Below are 18,125 nucleotides of genomic sequence, written 5' to 3' on the forward strand. Positions count from 1 at the left end.
GCTCAGCCAACCCCGCTCGCGCTCAGCCAACCCCGCCCGCGCTCAGCCGGCCGCCGCTCGCCAGCTCGCCCCGCCCCGTAACAGCGCGGGCCAATGGCGAGAGCGGGAACGCGCCGGCCCCGCCCCCCCGGGGAGCCGGTCCTCCCCTCCACGCGGATTGGCTGCAGCGGGGCAGCGAAGGGCGGGAGCTCCTCACGCGCCGCGCGCCGCTCCGAGCCTCAGCCAATGACGGGGAACTCGTCCGTCCCCGCCCCCCGGCTGTAGCTCCGCCCCCTGGCGCTGTCGCGTAGTGACGGGGCGGCCCGGCAGGCGCGGGGCTACCGCGCATGCGCCCGGGCAGCGTCGCCCCTTCCGCCCCGTCTGTCACCTCACGGTTGGTGCCGCTGCGCTGGGGACCGGCACCGGGGGCCGCCCTTTCCTCCAGCTCCCCTCCGTTTCCCGGAGGGAAGGGCCGTTCAACCTTGTCTGCAAGGGCTCCGGCTGCCGCCCGGCGGCCGCGCCCGCGCCCCCATGGAGGAGCCGCTGGCGCTGCACCCCGTGAAGCTGTATGTGTACGACCTGTCCAAGGGCATGGCCCGGCGCCTCAGCCCCCTCATGCTGGGGTAAGAGCACGGCGGGGGCACCGACGCCGCCCCGGCCGCCGCCTCCTGGGGGCTCGCGTTCCGCCACCGACCGCAGCGGCCCGGCTTTGCCGCGCCGGGAAACGGGGCCCGAAGTCGCCGCCTCCTGCCCCGGGGGTGGCGATCCCCACCCGGTATCGTTCTCCCGAGGGAGCGGCCCGCCGGGGAAGGCTCCCTCCGGGCGCACCGAGCGGCGGCGGTGTCCGGCGGGCGCAGCACGGCTTGGGATGTGCGGGGCTGGTTCGGGGGCCCGGTGCGTGGGAACACGGCGGGGGTTGGCTGCAGGATTCCTGTCGCCGCTGTCTTCGGGACGAGCTTTGTCAGTGCGGCAGATCCAGCTGCTCTAGATCCAGCCTCTTCTCCCCCATCCGCCCGTTGCCGCTGCGCGAGTGGTATTAACTAACGGCAGATTGACAGCGTTCCCTGGGCGCTGAAGCGAGGGACAGCTCAGCTCCTGGTGCCCCCTGAAGCGAGGGACAGCTCAGCTCCCGGTGCCCCCTGAAGTGAGGGACAGCTCAGCTCCCGACTCCCCGGCTGCTGTGGCGCCGTGGCAGGAAGGCTGAGCTGAAGAAAGGCGCCTGCTGTTCACGAGGTTATTGAGTTCGAACGGCTCTATGTTGTGGCGAGGCCGGGCTGGGCTGGTGATGTGCAGCCAGCCATCCGCCCTCTCCTTCAGAGAGTTTGTAGGAGTCTGCTGTATGTCTCGTCGAGATTGTGTGCGTTTCCAACCGAAGCTGAAACTTGGGATGGAAAGGGAACAGGTTTTGCTTAAAGTTTTGGAAGCATGAATTAGGAATGCAACAAGAGAGTGTTTTATACCTGTTACGAGTAGATTCTGGCCCGTGTCAGACCAGCAGTCTGTGAGAGATGAGACTTCTCAACGGGCTCAGTGTCTGAACAGATGGCTCTGTGTAATCTTGTTTTACAGTTTGTTGGCATTCACTTTGTTCGTCTGCCCTATGAGGAGATTCTCTGATTTCCTGCAGGCTTAAAATGAAAGTTCAGACAATTCTTAGCTTGAGGTTTCATGCATGTCGATGATAGGTTTGCAAAGTTGAGAAGAAAATATTACAGAGATCGTGTGTGTTGTGCTCTGTTAGCCAGACAGCAGCAACAACCTTGGGAGATGTGTTTTTCCTGCACTAGAAAACCTCAAAACTTTTTTTGTAGTCAGAGTTGTTTCTTTTGTAGTCCTTAGGGAAGTAACTTTTCACCTATTAGGTGAAATAGCCGTGTTTTATCATGTGCTAAGAGTTATAAGTCTTGAGATTACATGGGTGCATGATTAACCTGTGTTCGAGTTGAGTAGAATTTAACCAGTCTTATTTCGAAGTGTTGGTGCAAGCAAAGATTTTAATAGATAGGTTGTTACTGTAATTATCTCCATGCCAATCTTCACATAGATAAAGCAAAGGCTTTTTAGCTCACTTCATACCTACAAAGTCAATCTTGGGATCTTGTAGCTTTCTGAATTTCCACATAAAAACATGTAGTGCATGACTTCGTTTTTAGTGCTTTCTATTCTATTCAAACAACAACTTGAAAACTTTGTGCTTGTGGTATAGTTTGGTGGTAAATTTCTGGGACTCTGAGCAAGGAAAAGGAAAGCTTACAAACCTGAATACTTCTGGGTAGTAGGGGAAGTGCTGCTCACTAGTACTGCCTGGTAACTGAGTTCAGATGTGTTTGTGGAATGCAGCCAACTAGGCCCACGTGGTCACAGTGACAATGCAGACTGCAGAATATTTGAGATTATATGGATCCAGTGACATGATTGTCCATGAAACAAATCTTTCTTTCTTTCTTTCTTCCTTCAAGCTGTGTCTTCTGTGCATTGACATTCAGCTCTGTTCCAGGTGATTTTGGAAACCTCCCCAAGAGACAAGTGATTGAGAGAATACTCTTCTTACCTCATGTATAGACTTCTTTTTCCTTGAAGAACAACAAAAAAACTCTTGCTATTTCTCTGTATATCAACTTTCAGATGGTCAACAGCAATTTTTTCTTTAGTGATGTTCATAAACTGTAGGTCATATGGGAAAGTCATAGGAATTAAAGAGGAAGGCATTTCTTAAAGGATTTACATTTGGCATCTCTACTTAGGGTATTCTTTTCATTGATGCCAAGTTTGAAACAATGCTTTTGCTTTGAGTGATAATTCTGTAACACTGCCTATATTGAAATACATGTTACATTTTAGAGAGAAAAAAATAAATACTGCAATTGATTGTGCTAAAATCAATTTCTGTCAGGCTTGAAAACAGCAGGTCAGGTCCTCTTGCCAGAGGGAGATTAATCCTGTCTTATGGGACTGACCGCTGCGAGAGCATCGCTGCACTGTGTCTTGTGTTGTGCTAATAGGATCCAGAGGTACTGTGGTCTATGTCAGCAAAGCCGTCAAGGATCAGCTCTCACTACTAAATGTTATACTAACTTTTTTAGCATCAGTTCTCTCTGTTGTTGTTGAATGATGAATCTGGAAGGGAGAGATGTTTAGCACAGTTCATAGCAGGCTTTAGAGTGACTTAGCCTTGTCCCTTGAGCACATCTTTGTTTTTCTTGGCAAGTTTACTCTTTTTCTACCCAGACTGCTTTTATTCTCTTTACTTTTCCATAAGTTTCCTGTAATTTTTCAGGGAATATTTCTGTTCTGAAGTATACACAACCAAAAATTGTAGTTCAATTTGGCCTTTGGTATCAGAAGCAGCACATTTAATTTTTATGTTGCTCTACATGCATCTTCTCAATAGCTACTGTTCGTCCTCTCTCCCCCGCTCTGTCTGTGACTACATCTGTCTGTTCAGCTACGTGATCTAATAATTAGAAATGTTAACCTGAATGCAGTAAGATTTCTGTTGTTGAGACAGAAAACATAATCCACCTGATTCTGTGGAGGGTAAACAGGAAGAGGGAATGGTTCAGCTTGCAGCACAGATTTCTAAATAGATGTCCAAAGGCAGAGAAGTCTTTTAGGAAGATTAAAATCCTATTGCATCATAGGCTTAAAGAAAAATGTCTCACAGCTCTCAAAGTTTCCTGTCCTGTAACTGAGGGTATTGCTTTTGTGACTCTCAGAATGAGCTGGGAGCTTGGTTAACCACAGCGGCTTTGGCTCAGCGCAGTATAAATTAACGTTGAGTGGACTGGCAGTATGTTTTGGTTGAAATTTTTAAGTGGTGCATTCAGCTGTAGGGACTTAACAGCCCAGAGGGAATTGGAGCGAAAGGTAACTACTGAAAGGAGGTGCCTTCTGCTTGGTTCCATTTTCCCAGGTCAGCACATTTCACTGCCTCTTCTCCATCTGTTCTGAACAGTTTTGAATTGCTTCAGCGTGATATTCTATCAGCTTTTCTCCCAGCATTTACTAGGGATTTCAATAAAATCGCGTGTGTTACCCTCCCCCCATCTAGCCTACATCTGGGTCTCCCTAGGCATCTCAAGGAGAAGGGAATTGAAGCAGGTTCCTCCCTCTCCACTAGGTTTTTTTTTGCTTTGGTTGAGTACCCTGGGTAGCACATAGGAGAAAGTGCTTGACTCAGTGCTTGCCTAATTAGAGTAATTTTCAATTCAAAAAAGGCAGGAATCTTAATGGATTGTCCTAAGGAAATTACAACAATATGCAAAGCAATGCACTGCTAGAAATATACATGCTGGTTGACCAAATTGTATTACTTTTGATTCCACAGGAGACCAGTTCACTACTTTTTTTTAAGAGTCTTTTGTGGTCTTCTGGGGCTTGCACATACACTGCAGAGCACAGATATATTGGTAAAGATACTGAGCTTCCTATTATTTCTTTACAGCTCAAAAGCAGGTGTAGATTTTGCACTGAGGGTTGGATGGCCTAAACTCCAAATGGGCTAAACTAAGTGCCCATCTGCATAGACAGTTCTTTCCCTCATGTCTCAGAACTCTTCTGCCCTTCAGTATAATAATTTGGATTAATGTACAAATGCCACTTTGATTTGATATTTAAAATGCACAGGAATAATCAACATTGTTTGGCCCCCAAGATTAATAAATTACTCTGCTGATAAAAAAGATTGGTGAGCATCTAATCTCCCTTGTGCTTGGCCTTCCAGATAAATCCAAGTATGGAAGTAATCCTGTTTGATTGTATTCTAAAATTATATGGGCTTGCTTCTTCTTTCAAAATACCCCTGTATCCAAACAATTACAGTCTCCTGACTTGATTTTACAAGAAACTAATCTAACTACTTCGTTCCCCATGTTCCCATGACTAAGCTGAGGGTCCTGGAGTTGTTTAATGTATTTGAATGTTATATTTTTCTCATAGGTTTCTGGCTCATGTAAACACCATGAAAGCATTTGAGCTACGAATGTTATAAAGAAAATAAAATAGCAAATATAAAAACTTGCTTACGTGCCAGATGATACTCTGCCTTATTGAAAAAAGTTTAATCTTTGAGATGCTTAAGCACACAGATTTATGCTGAACTGGCGTCTACCCCAGGTTCCAGTGAGTATTTTCAGGAAAGAGCCACAGAAGCTCATCAGCAAGGGAAAAATAAAAAAGTAAATAAACAAACAAAACCATCCCCAAACAAAAAAGAAGCAAAAAACCACCCAAAAGACTTAGTGATCATGTTTCCAAAGACTGACAGGCTATCACCCTAAACTCTCACAAATACAACACAATAGCTTTTCATGTTTATAGTTACGGTCTGAGACAAAAACAAGGTACCTTGACTTGCATTAGCTTTGAATGGATGCAGATCGAACTAAGCTGATTTGCTTCACATTTACTTCAGGCTGAGATGGCACATAGGCAATTTCTGTGGGAGAGCTGGTACCTGATAGCCTGGCCACGTCCAGGAAATGTTGTGTGATTAAGTGTAAACATCTAAATTTGCACCCACCTTTCCTGTTCAACAGCCCCCTGACCCTTGAAATATTTAAACTCATTAGCATCTTACTGTTTCCCTGTTTTACCTGGATAACAGAATCACAGAAAAGGTAAAGTTTGAAGGGACCACAGTGTGTTATCTGGTCCAATCTCTCTGCTCAAGCAGAGTCATCCTAGAGCACATTGCACAGGATTGTGTCCAGATGGTTCTTGAATATCTCCAGTGAGAGAAACTCCACAACTGCTCTGGGCAGTCTGTTCCAGTGTGTCATCACCTGTACAGTAAAGAACTTCTTCTCATGTCCAGATGGCTCTTCCTGTGCATCAGTTTCTGCCCATTGCCTCTTGTCCTGTTTCTTGGCACCACTGAGAAGAGCCTGGATCCATTCTCTTGATGCCCTCCCTTCAGATACAGTAAGTGCCCAAAACAGCATCATCTCATCAGGACATTCCTGTTCTGCATTATGAGCATGTGCATCCTTTGGATTAGCTTTACTGTAGGTACCGAGTGAAGGGTAATGCCTGCAGTTTAAGGCTGCAAAGGCTTTTGCAACTCCAATGGAAATTAGTGGAGAATCAGACTTCTCTCTACAGTAATAGACAGCCTCAGGTAATGACTAAAATGGCTTGGTTTTGGTGGCAGTACCAGCACACAGTTCTACCCACATTGCAATGACCACAGGAGTCTGGAGTGTTGTGGCAAGGAGTGGAAGAACATGAAACATGATGGTATCTGCCAGTATCCTGGATAGTGTTTGCAATCCCTTTTTCCAGTCCACTCAATTGACTATGGGATGTGAGCTCCACTGCACTGTAGGATTATTTGGAGAGATTCATGGCAAGCTTGAGCTTCTGGATTTTAAGCTGGACAGTGCGGCCAGAAGCAGCTTTATTGGAAAGTGTTGCTGCAAGGCCTGGATACAGCTTATGCCTTAGCACTCACAGTAATGCTGTAGCCTGTAGCCTTGCTTGGTCATGCTGTTGGGGCTGTTGTGTGTATCAAGCCTTCAGAGGCTCTGGGCAACATATTTTGTGTATAGTGGGCAATGTCGAGCAGAAGGCAAGACATAACTTAGTGCAGGCTGCCCTGATTGCTCTACCTGAGCTTATCAGGAGTGGCAGTGGTGGTGAGCTGTCACCTGTTCTGTGCAGTGTCTGAGTCTGGGAGAAAGGGCAAAAAGAGTCGTAGAGGAGGATCCCCATCAGAGGCAAAACTTCAGGAGAAAGCTGATTGTGTCCATTAAGGTCTGTACATAACCTCTTACATGACAGAGAAGCAACACTGAGATTCTTGCTGAGCAGCAGGAAAGGGAGCTGCCTGAGTTCCTCAGAAACTGGTGGCCACTGATTTGTCCCTCTGTGGCTCATTTTGAGTTGAAATTACAACAGCCAGCTGTGAAGCCTGGGGTACTGCAGCAGCTTACCAAAAGTTCTCAGTCTTGGATGTCTCTGGGTGATCCATATGTGGTCAATAACAGCAGGTTTCTCAGGCATGGGATTCCCCAGCAGTGTTGTCATTGGAGACACTTGCACTGCCTCTGACCAAGCACAGTCCACCAGTGGAAGAAAGGGACTTTATTTTGTCTGCAGCAGGCTGGAGAGCTACCACAGATGCCTTATTGTCAGCAGTGCTGCAGATCTGGTTTGTGTTTTCCACAGTGCCAGCTTGGTTAATGACTTACGGGAGCCAAGGAAAAATAGAGGGTCTGCAGCTTCATTAAGATTTTCAAATTGATGTTGGCACAAACTGCCTGAGCTGAGCAGCCTCAGACAGACCTGCCTTGTGAAGATAGGCAGCTTCACTTGCCAAAAGCTGTTCTGTTATTGCCTTGGCAGTTGCTGCCTTTGGACTGCTAGAGACTTCATGTGTAGCAGTAAAGATTGGACTGCAGTCCAAAGCAAAGTCCAGTTCCTGAATTCTGCTTGGGTTTTGTTCATACAATCCAACAATTACTTCGGTGGAAAGGGACCTCTGGAGGTCCTGCTCAAGGTAGAGCCCACAAGAGCAGATTCTTCAGGGCCCTGGGCAGCAGAGTTCTGAGTATCTTCAAGGATTGAAATCCCATATGCTTTCTGGACTCCTGCCCCAGTGTTTGACCACCTTCATGATAAATTATTTCCCTGCTTCCTACTGAATTGTGAATTTCCCATTTTCCAGCTAGCACCTGTTGCCTTTCCCTGTGCATATCTGAGTAGAGCAAGGGTCCCCTTTCATCCATACCTGTTGGGTACTTGTAGACAGGAATATGGACTCCTGGCCTTCTCTTCTTGAGGATGAACAGACCAGTTTTCTCAGCTCCTCTTCAGTAAGTGCTCTAGCCTGGTATGTCAGTGCCTTTTGGACTGTGGGGGTCCAAAAGTGGACACAGCATTCCCAAAGTGGTCTCACAAGTGTCAAACAGGGAGACAGAGTCACCTCCTTTGAGCTGCTGGCTTCAACCTTGCTAGAGCAGCCGAATGTGTAGCCTTAGCTGCAATGATCTTTTCAAGTAGGTGTTGTAGGTGCACGAGCAGGTCCTGGCAGCACCTGTGACATTGTCAAGGTCTGCTGTAACTCTTTCACCTGCATACAGAATCTAGGTACAAAGTGGCAGCTCTCTGGAAAGCCTTTTGTTATTTTTGCTGCAGGTGTGTGTGAAAGTAAATATTAAGATGTTCTCTTTCAATTTAGCATGTAAAAAATAGGTGCAAATCTAATATGTGCTGTCTTTGAAATGGTTTGTTTCTCTGCTCTGAAGGATAAAGTTCAAGTTTCTAGTGAAAAAGTTATTTGTCGTGAGCACACGTGTAATAATTTGTTAATAGGTACACAGAACATTAACTGTGCAGAGCCAAAGGGTAGAGCCAACCAGAGGTCAGTGCACAATACCCTGCTACCCCTACTGCTGGTGAGCCTGCAGGGCACTGGCTCCTGGCAGCTTTAGAGTGCGAGATGAAACCTCTCATGGGGAGTGTGTGGAACAAGGGCCAAAGGATCAAGAAGCACAACAGTGGGACATGCTAAAGGGCCAGCAGATGCTGCTAAGATACTGCAACACACTGTTCTGCATCTGTCACTACTGCCACTCTATTTTGGCCTTCATCCTGTCCAAGCCTACGTTTCTGTGCGATGGGTTGACAGGGAATGTGGTTGCTGCCTGGCTGTGATCCACGGGAGTGACAGATCAGTCCACCTGCTTCAAAACTATGTGTGCTCACTTCAGCTGATACCTCTGTTGTCACAACAGCCTTTTCCCCACCTCTGCTCTTATGTGACCCTCATCTGAAGCAGGTACCTATTTTGCTTCAGACTTGAGTGGAAAAAAACTGTTAGTGATTGTTTTTTCTTGTGGCAGAGGAGTACTCAGTCTACTGCTTGGGTTCAAGAGAACACCAAATGCTGGTATGCACACAGTTTTTCTGTAGTAAATCTGCTTTTTGGGGGTTGTGTACCTTGTTCATGAAATAAAGTTATAGCACATCTCTCACAGCATGTACTGGCTGCCTACAAGCTTCCAAAGGGAGGGTACCAGGGACCAAGCCTTTAGGTTATGATAGATAAAATAATTGAGCCTAGAGCAGTAAAAGCTGGTAACCTTTTAGAAAGAGGTTTAATCCTGAGATCCTACCATGAACAACAGAGAGATTTAGGTCTCCTGCTTCTAGGGAACTGGAAACACATTTTAAAAGGGACCTTTTCTCTAAGACACAATTACATTATCAGTGTAGTGGTGCCTGAAGCAAGTCTTCTCTGCTGTGTTCTGCAAAACACACAGTTTTATAACTTGTATAAATTTCAACCGTGTACTTTTCTACATCAGTCCTTACTTAGACTAATTTTTAAGGGCAGGAAGAGGGAGGGAAAGGAGGAAACCATGGATTAGATTATAGAGGCTACCACCACTGGTCATATGTTCAAGTCAGACCTCTCATCAGTTACTGAAAAAGAGAACTGAATACACCCTGCTGGCCAGCTGCCTGCAGTTATGGAATCTGTCAAATTCAACTCTTCTGCTCCTGATTGAAAACTCTAATTTTAGAAAAATGTTTTCTTTCTTGGTCTGTAGAAAAACACCTAAGGAAGGTAAGCACTAGCAGGATAGGATGGCATTGCCACCTCTGCCTGCCAGGAGGGAAGAAGTACAACAGTATTGTGGATGAAGTAGTTTTTGAGAGACATTCTGGATTTTTTAGAAGCAGCTCTGGATTAAATCTTTGGTGTTGCTGTCATGGTGAAATAATAAGCATGGTTCCTAAGTGATTGACAGAAAGTAGGCTGAAATCTAGAAAATACATTGCTAATAACTCTTCTTTTCTCTGCATACAGGGAAACAGCTGGATGGCATCTGGTAAGTGACTAGATTTAAATTGAATAGCATTGGTAAAACACTGGTGTAGGAAGTATTTTCAATATGAAATTATATATGCTTCAGATCTTAAGAACATTTTGTTGTGGAAGAGAGACCAAGGCACTTTTTGTTCCTGAATACAGATTGGCAGTAAGATGATGTACAGTCAGGTGCCAGTTAAACCACTCTGTTCAAAGTTCAGTGGACCCCATGGAAAAGAGTGTTATTAGTAGTTGTTGGGTTTTTGTGCACCTGTGCACTTTTTCATGGGTAAGATAGTGTCCTTGTCCCAAGCACTTTGTCTTATAATTCCAGGCATGACTAAACATGAGAGTAGAAGAGTAGGTGGGAAGAAGGTATTACAGGATCAAGTCTCCTGGCATACAAGAGCAGTATCTACATTCAGTTACAAAATATCCCTCACTTTGCTATAATTCATACCAAGAATTTTGATATCACATGAAGAGGGCTTGTTTGGGTTTTTTTTAGAGGCAAGAAAACCCCTTAACCCTCGTCCATCCATTTTCCCCTCTATTGATGCATCTCCAGTGGTTGTCTGACCAGCTTCTCAGCCACTGAGAAGTCTCTGTCAGTGTGGTAGCAGGGCTAGTTCTGTCTCTGAGGGCTGACCTCACCCTCAGCCCGTTAGCTGAGAGAGGCTCATGCCTGGGCTCTTAGCTAAACCTGTTCTTTCCTAACTGCTTGCAGAATTACAGTAGGCTTGGTAATCATTGCTTCCATATCCATTCATGTCCCAGCAGATTCTGTTCCCACTCACAGAAACACATTGACCTTTTCTTTCAGTTATTCCCTTCATTATGTCCTTGAGCTCATAAATTTATCTGTGATTTATGTGCTAGGGTATTTACTTTTTTCCTTTATTTCAACTTTTTTTTTGTTCTCTGTGGCAGGCACACCTCCATAATAGTCCATAAGGATGAATTCTTCTATGGCAGTGGAGGAATTTCCAGCTGTGCACCTGTAAGCTAAACTTAATATTCTGATAATTTTTTTATAGGGTTACCTGATCAGAATTGCTTGTGTTACTGTCTTTTAGAAAAGCAGCAAAAGACTTCTAAATTCAGACAGATGCTAAGGCCAGCTGCTTGTCATGGTTTCCCAGGGTACTGAGGGTAAGGGAGCATGGACAGTGGGTTTAAGCCCAACTCAATACAAGTTGGGGGTTGCTTCTTCTGGTAGAGTCTCTCTATCTGGAACACGTTTTGCAACTGCTTTGCCAGAGTGACACCTTGTCCAATTCTGTATCATTAAGTTTTACATGCAGACTTTTTAAGAGTGAAAAAAAACCCTAAACCATGATGTTTTTTCAGACCTTTCTGTTCTTACAGAGGTAAAACAAAGAGGCTTCTAAAGCAGAATTTTACCATAGCTTAGAGCTTTCAGCCCAAAGAGCCAAATTTACCAGCTGAGAAGGAAGTTGCATGTTCCTTCTCATTCTCTTGAGTGCAGAACAAAGGAGGCCAGCAGGGCTTTTTGCTAGACAAACATACCAAACGTTCCTTCTTTTGTGCCTGGACAAACCATGATAGCTTTCTTCAGCAGAGTCCTCCAAAAGAATTCAGCCTGATCATTTGACATTGTCTTCTGGCTGTTCATTTTTACAGGGAGGGACACTTCTTGGCCCTCCAGACACAGTTGTTGATCTGGGGAACACTGAAGTCACTGAAGAAATTTTTCTGGAATACCTTTCCTCTTTGGGGGAATCTATGTTCCGGTAAGTAACAGCTTGTACTGGTAAACCTGTATACCAAAAAGGTGCAGAATGGAGGAAGGTATTATGAAACCAATCCAGCTCACAGAGCTTCTGTCTGCTTACTCTGTCATTTGGTGCTCTTCCAATGTGGACTGGAACTGATGCACCAGTACACAAGGAGCTACCTTCTAGGCAACCCTCTGGTGTGCCAGCCTCAAGCTAGGCTGGGAAAGCATTCTTCTGGGAAGTCTTTCACACTGTTTTTTGTAAAATCGAGTAATGCCTGAAATGCTTTTGAGAGAATCACCAGGGAAAATGAAATTTCTCAGTAAATAGCAGTTTGCCCTGTGAGTCATAGGTAGTCACTGTAGTAAAGCTGCCAACTTTCACATGAGCAGAAGCAAGGTCTTGCCTGTAAGTCTACTCTACTTCTCACAAGAATAGGAAACCGTAACATTTAGTGTTCTGGGTATCTTCCAGTGTCAATAATTCCTGTGATTTCTCGTTACTGCTGCTGTGGTTTTAACTGAAGAAACATGACCTCACTCATTCTCCCAAAAATGGTTGTATTAAAGTCAGGGATGTGGAGAGGTGTCATTTTCCACCCTGATTCAATTGAATTTGAGGATGAATTGATGTCTGTATTTTACCTTTGCCTCAGAATTCTTTGGGGTGGGAGGAGGAAGTGCTAATATAGGGAGATGTTCTTCACTAAGGGTGTAAGTTTTTCTGCTCATAAGATCTATGGCTGAATCTGTGTTTTTACGTTTCAATTTCTTTTCTGTGGCACAGAGGAGAGTCTTATAACCTCTTTGAACATAACTGCAACACCTTCAGTAATGAAGTGGCACAGTTTCTGACAGGAAAAAAAATCCCTTCGTACATCACTGACCTTCCATCTGAAGTCCTTGCCACGTGAGTATGAATGCCCCTCCTCTCTGTAGCTGCTTCATGCTAATGCTTAAACATTTGACAGAGCCAGCAGTACCAGTTTCTGATGGATCTGTCTGAGAACCAGCATAAGATTAAGGAGAGGATGCAATTTTCTTTACATCAGCACTTGCAACACTGTATGACAAGTGCTAACTGGCGCCGGTGTTCCGGAGAAGACAGGAGAAGGTTGTTCTTCTGCCTTTAACTTAAACAGGTTATTTTGTGATGGTCTCTTATATGTGACCAGACAGGCTTGGAAAGTTTTAGGAAACAGTGCAAGGGCTTTTTTTTTTCCCTCTTGAACAACCAGTGTCTGTTACAAATCACTTCCCTAAGCACCATAATTGCAGCAGAGGTGTCAGTTTACTTGTGAAAAGGCAGGGGAGATACAATTTTAAAATCAATGCTGCAGTTTTAAAGCTAGGATTGGGTAGAAAAAGACGATATGAAAAAAAAAGGAAATTAAGAATTCCTGCCTGGTAATTCAAATGATTTTTTTTTTAACTCTCAGCTAGTGAGGATCCCAGTAGGATGACGTGAGCTCCATCATTTAGGTCTTACTTCTCATAACAGTGGTACAGCACATTATTTGTGAGATGTGTGTCTTCTACCCTGGAATCCTAGCACTTCAGATCTCTCAAAATTGGATAAAGTCTGTAACAGTGAGTTTTACTGAAAGACAAACCAGGTGCTACAGATTGCAACAGAAATTATTCTGTGAGTGTTGAACCATTGTCTTTTAAGTAAGCTAGAGGCTATTCTTCTGGCAGGCCTCAATATTGATGTTCTTAATGGAATACTGCAGTTGCATAACAGGGATTTTGTTTGCACACTTAAGTAGAATGAATCACTGAGAGCTAGTTTCAGACAGTATTACATTAGCAGTCTAGGCATGTTAGGACTCAGAACTAGCTTATATAAAATCATGTTTAAGTTTCTTAGTTATTGAACGTAAACTAATAGGTTAAATTAGTTTGCTTTACTTTGTAGTGGAAGTCTTCAAATTTGCTTCTAGAATGTTGGTTTGATTGCACTCTAGGAAGGGAGTGCACTTCAGTGGTAAATGGGAGTTGTTGACCAAGTAAACTATTTGAGATGTTTATTTCTTTACCTTCTCAGACCTTTTGGACAAGCTTTAAGGCCCCTCCTGGACTCCATCCAGATCCAGCCACCCGGAGGAAATACCTTCAGCAGACATAATGGACAGAGCTAACAGGAGTGACCCAGTGTGCCCAGCCTCACCAGGCCTCTTGTTTTTAAACATGAATCTACCAGATTTCTATTTTATAATTTCTCATGAGAATTAACTCTAAAGAAGTTACAAGACAAGTTTTAAAATTTCCTGGGGAGAGGATTTATCAGGGTGCATGTAAGACAATGCTACCAAAAACATTGCCATAATTTCTAATAGTATTATACTAATTTATAAAGGCTGTCTTGTCCAAGTAGGCTGACACTTTCTACATAACTCCTGTGCTGGTAAGTGGAAATTCATTCCATGAGGATTCAACGGCCCATTACACAACTTGAAGTAAATAAGGGGATGTCCTGGCCATCCCTTGCAGACTTGCATCTCTTTCTCTATTATGGGGGTATTTGCTAAAGTCTGTAGCAAAAAAAAGCAGAGCAAGTATTGGTAGCCTAGGAAGTGAAGGTGTCCCAGGATTAGTCTGCGTATTTCACTGACATTTGCTCAGGGAAGAGCTGAACTCATCTGATTAGAATACTTGCAGTGGCACAGGTGTATGGCAAAGGTGATGAAACTGAACCATGTGTCAGTGTCACACTCAGAAGCTGAAATTCAGTGGGACTTGCTGTGGTGGGAGGGAGCCTGGAGCTGAAGGTTACCAAGAGCCTTGTAATGCCAGATCCAAGAGTTATGGGAAAGAACCAGCTGAAAGAACAGAATCTCATGAGCAGAAGTGGTAGAGACAAATTTCAGGTGAAAGTAAAATGAAGTGAAATGTTCCCGTTTCTCACATACAAGCTTATCAGCAGATAGACAGAATCTTGTTAACTATTCACCTTTGCATAAGAACTGTGTTTTCTTGGGTTTTTTTTTTTCCCGTGCAAAGCCAGAGTTACAGTACAGTAAGGCAGGAGGAGCATGGCAACTGCATGATAATACCAGTTGGACCAATCCTGCCTTCAATATCCAATTGCAGACCCAGTAGGAGTTCCAACTTTCATTTATAGTGCTGCCCTTTCCAAAGCAGTCAAGCACATCAGGGCTCTCCTTAAGAGAAATAAGTGCTAGGTCTCCCCAAATGTAAAGAAAATGAGGAGGAGTAAAATTAAGCTTTTCTATGGAACAGCTGAGTTTCTTGGGGTACATGGCAGAAGCAGTCCTGTCCTTAGGTTAACCTTTGATTGTATCAATACTGCATCTTCTAGTTTAAGATTTCTAGGGCTTTGCAATTACTTGCAGTGGGAAAGAACAGGGGAATGAAAAAATAGGCACAATGTTTTCTTTTCATGCATGTATATACACTACTTTCCTGAACAGTTTTGTAGCAGTTACATTTAGGAAGGAATACAAGAAAGACATCAGACAAAACCCCAGAATATTGCTAATGCTCCATATATGGGGATTGCACATCCCAGATGCTGCCAAAAAAGCATCTATGCAAATGTACAGCCCTTTGTCCTGTGCTTTGTTGTGAAAAGTATTCCTGCAAGTTCAGTCCTGCATCTCAAACTTCCTGCACTGTAAGCTTCGTACGTACCTAAAGGAGATGTCTTTCCTCTGCTGGGTTCTTTCTCCCAGAATAATGCAGATGGATACATTTCTCACACTGTTGCTCTGTGTGGACTATAACGGCTTGTATTTTTGAAGGGTTGGAATAGAGGAAAACTGCCATTTTGTCACTGTCAAATACTCTGTTGCCCTGCACCTTGTGGAGCCAGTGCACGGATGGAAATAGGGGATTGTCAGGCCATTCTGTGGTTTTGTGCTTACTTGCTCTCAGTGCACAGCAGTGGCCCCTGCAGCCCAGATGGTTCTTTTCCTTGTCATTCTCTGCTCGTGCCATCAACTTCTCCTTAAGTATTTCATTTGATGGACTGGACTCGGAGATAACTGTAGCAGTTAGTACAGATGGCTCTATACAAAAGCTTTCAATCTTTCCCCCTCAAAATGTCCTGTTTGCAGAAAACGATCTATGAAGGTCAGTTATGAATGCCTTTTGATGCTCCTGGAGGAAGGATTGGTGTTTGGTTTTGCTAAGCCATAGCTTAGTTTTCCTGTTTAGTGTATGTATTATCTCCAGTCTTTTCCCCTACATGTTTGTGAAGAGTAACCAGCCTTTCATGACTGTGCCACAAAATGCTGTAGATCATGTTAGAGATCTTGGAGCTTCCTCAGTTGAGCAGGTACACTCGAGCTGACACAGTGCAGCCCAACATCTTGCTGTGCTCATTTGGTACTGCAAGCAGCACAGCTGTGCTTGCTTGCCTTTCAGCAAACTATCACTTCAGGCACAACTGCCTGTGATGGAAGCACTGGTGCCATGGTTTCTGCCCCACACACAGTGGGGATATGTTACACAATGAGGATATGCCCTGTATGTCCACCACTTCAGATGTCCTGAGCTTAGTTTCTGCTTGGCTGCCTACTTCAGGACTTTTTGCATCTTCTCAGGGGGCATGAAAGAAAAGGAAGACATTCACCCCATGCATTTTGCAATCTGCCTTTTCCCCTCCTGAGCAGCCCCTTTGCAGAGATAATGCTCCTTCTTTAAGGTCACTGGGTAAAATTTCACTCAGCCATACATTGTTTGCAATAGTCAAGGAGCTCCTGGGGGTCTCCTGGGCTCGGGACCTACTCTTGTGTTTTGTGGCAAAAGAACTGGAAGAGGGAACCCTCTTTTCTTGGTCTTACTGGGTAATGAGACCCCTGTACCCTGTAGGACTCTTAGGAAACCTGTTTCTCCAAAGATGGTTATGTGTAAATTGCAGGACTGTGCCCTCAGTGTTCCACTCTGCGGAAAATAAACTAGAGTGAGAAGTGTAAGTGTATATAGGTGACAAACTTCAGCCAGCTGATGGACAAAGGGGCAGGGAAACTGAACTTCTGTTCCTGACAGGGGAACAGAACCCTTTTGCCCACACTTATTATTCTGTCTTGTATTGCTGAGGTTCCCCCGTGCCATTTAAAAACTGTTAATAATGTCTTTAGGCAGAAAGTGATGTTTTGATTTACTTGTGGGTTATTTTCTATTACAATAAAAAGAAATACAACACATTTTCCTGTTTGACTGCGTGTGCCCACACAGCTGCCCAGCCAATGCAGCTGACCAGAAGTCATCATCTTCACTCTGGTCCCACGTGGGAAGTGCAGTGTGAGGAATTGTCCAAGCTGTTTGTGCCAGGTGCTGCTACTGGAAGTAGTGGTGGCCACTGCCCTTTGCTCAAACTGGCCACAGACAATACTCCTATTTAAGTTTGGGAAAATTTTTCTTCTGTAGGTACCACAGTATTTAAAACCATGCTCCTGAGGCTTGACACAGCTTGGACGAGGTGAATGAAAATGTTCTGTCAGCACAGGTTTTGTTCAGCCCTTGCTCATCTAAGTGTGCACGTATGAAATGTCTGATGTCTGCTGTTGAAGAAGATGGCCAACAAGAGTTTTAATGTGGGAAAAAGTCTTTCCCTGACTGCCTTGATACTACTTTCAAAAGGGAAAGAAGGGGAAAAAAGCAGTAGACTAAGAAGTAGACTTCATGGCTGGGTTCCTCTGGAGCTTCAGAGGGGATAGTGGTGAGGATTATGTAGCACTGCCTAAAATGTCTGGCTCATTCTGTTCCGTTCAGCCGTCTGCATGCTTCTTGATGGCATCCAAATGATAAACCACACAGTTTGCTGTTTGTGTAACAGTCTGTATCAGTGCAGTACAGAAGAGGTCTTGTAACAGAAGGGGATTGTAACAAAGATGTGTGATTGTGGTTATTTTGGCTGTGTTCTTCAGATGCGGTGCTGGTTTGCTATCACGTACTAGTACAGCCCCACATGAAATACCTGGAAAACAGGTATTTTTAAATTAATATTTTAAAATACTTTTTAAAAATTAAATTTTAAAACTGAAAGGAAAACCTTGACCTTAATGGCAGCTCTAGACAGAGTGTAAGCCAGTGCCCACAGCCTCTTACCTTCTAAACTTCAAACAAAATTTCCTGGATTTTCCTGCCAGTAACAAAGATTTTATTCCTGACAACAGCTGCTGCCTATCCAAGCAGCAATCAAGCAAATGTATCAGGAGTGGTTGGAGTGCAAAGTATTAAATAACTGGAACAGCCACGGTGGCCCTGTTCTCAGAGCTAACCCGGCTGAGGGAACAGCCACAGCTGTGGACAGCTGTGCACTTCAGCACAAGGCAGGTTTATGCTGCCAGGGAAACCAAGTTGCCCCAGGTCCTCACCAGCTGATACCAGATGGCCGCCAAGGTGCTTCCTGGGAGAGGCGTTTTGACGTGAAGAGACTTCCTAAAGCAGCGCAACAAGCTGAGAAAGCACAGCGGGTAGCTCAGATTTCAGGAAGTTCTCCTGGGCAACATGAACCCAATGGTACTGCAGGAGTGTGAAAATGTGACCGCTGTCCCGTATTTTAGCAGACTTCCCAATTCTGGAAAGTGCCCCGAGGTGGCACTGCTGCTTTGCAGCACAGGG

General features: G+C 44.6%; 1 protein-coding gene across 1 annotated transcript; it reads left to right on the forward strand.

Moving 5' to 3' along the window:
* The first annotated feature begins 313 nt into the window (after positions 1–313).
* Positions 314–16,706, forward strand: DESI1 (desumoylating isopeptidase 1). The gene is made up of 6 exons (XM_039570152.1): positions 314–602; positions 9,795–9,815; positions 10,727–10,796; positions 11,441–11,550; positions 12,322–12,444; positions 13,582–16,706. The coding sequence occupies exons 1-6, from the start codon at positions 511–513 to the stop codon at positions 13,673–13,675; spliced, it is 510 nt and encodes a 169-aa protein (XP_039426086.1). The 5' UTR covers positions 314–510; the 3' UTR covers positions 13,676–16,706.
* The last annotated feature ends 1,419 nt before the right edge of the window (positions 16,707–18,125 follow it).

The sequence above is a fragment of the Corvus cornix genome, chromosome 1A (genome assembly GCF_000738735.6).
Source record: "Corvus cornix cornix isolate S_Up_H32 chromosome 1A, ASM73873v5, whole genome shotgun sequence".
NCBI lineage: Eukaryota > Metazoa > Chordata > Aves > Passeriformes > Corvidae > Corvus > Corvus cornix.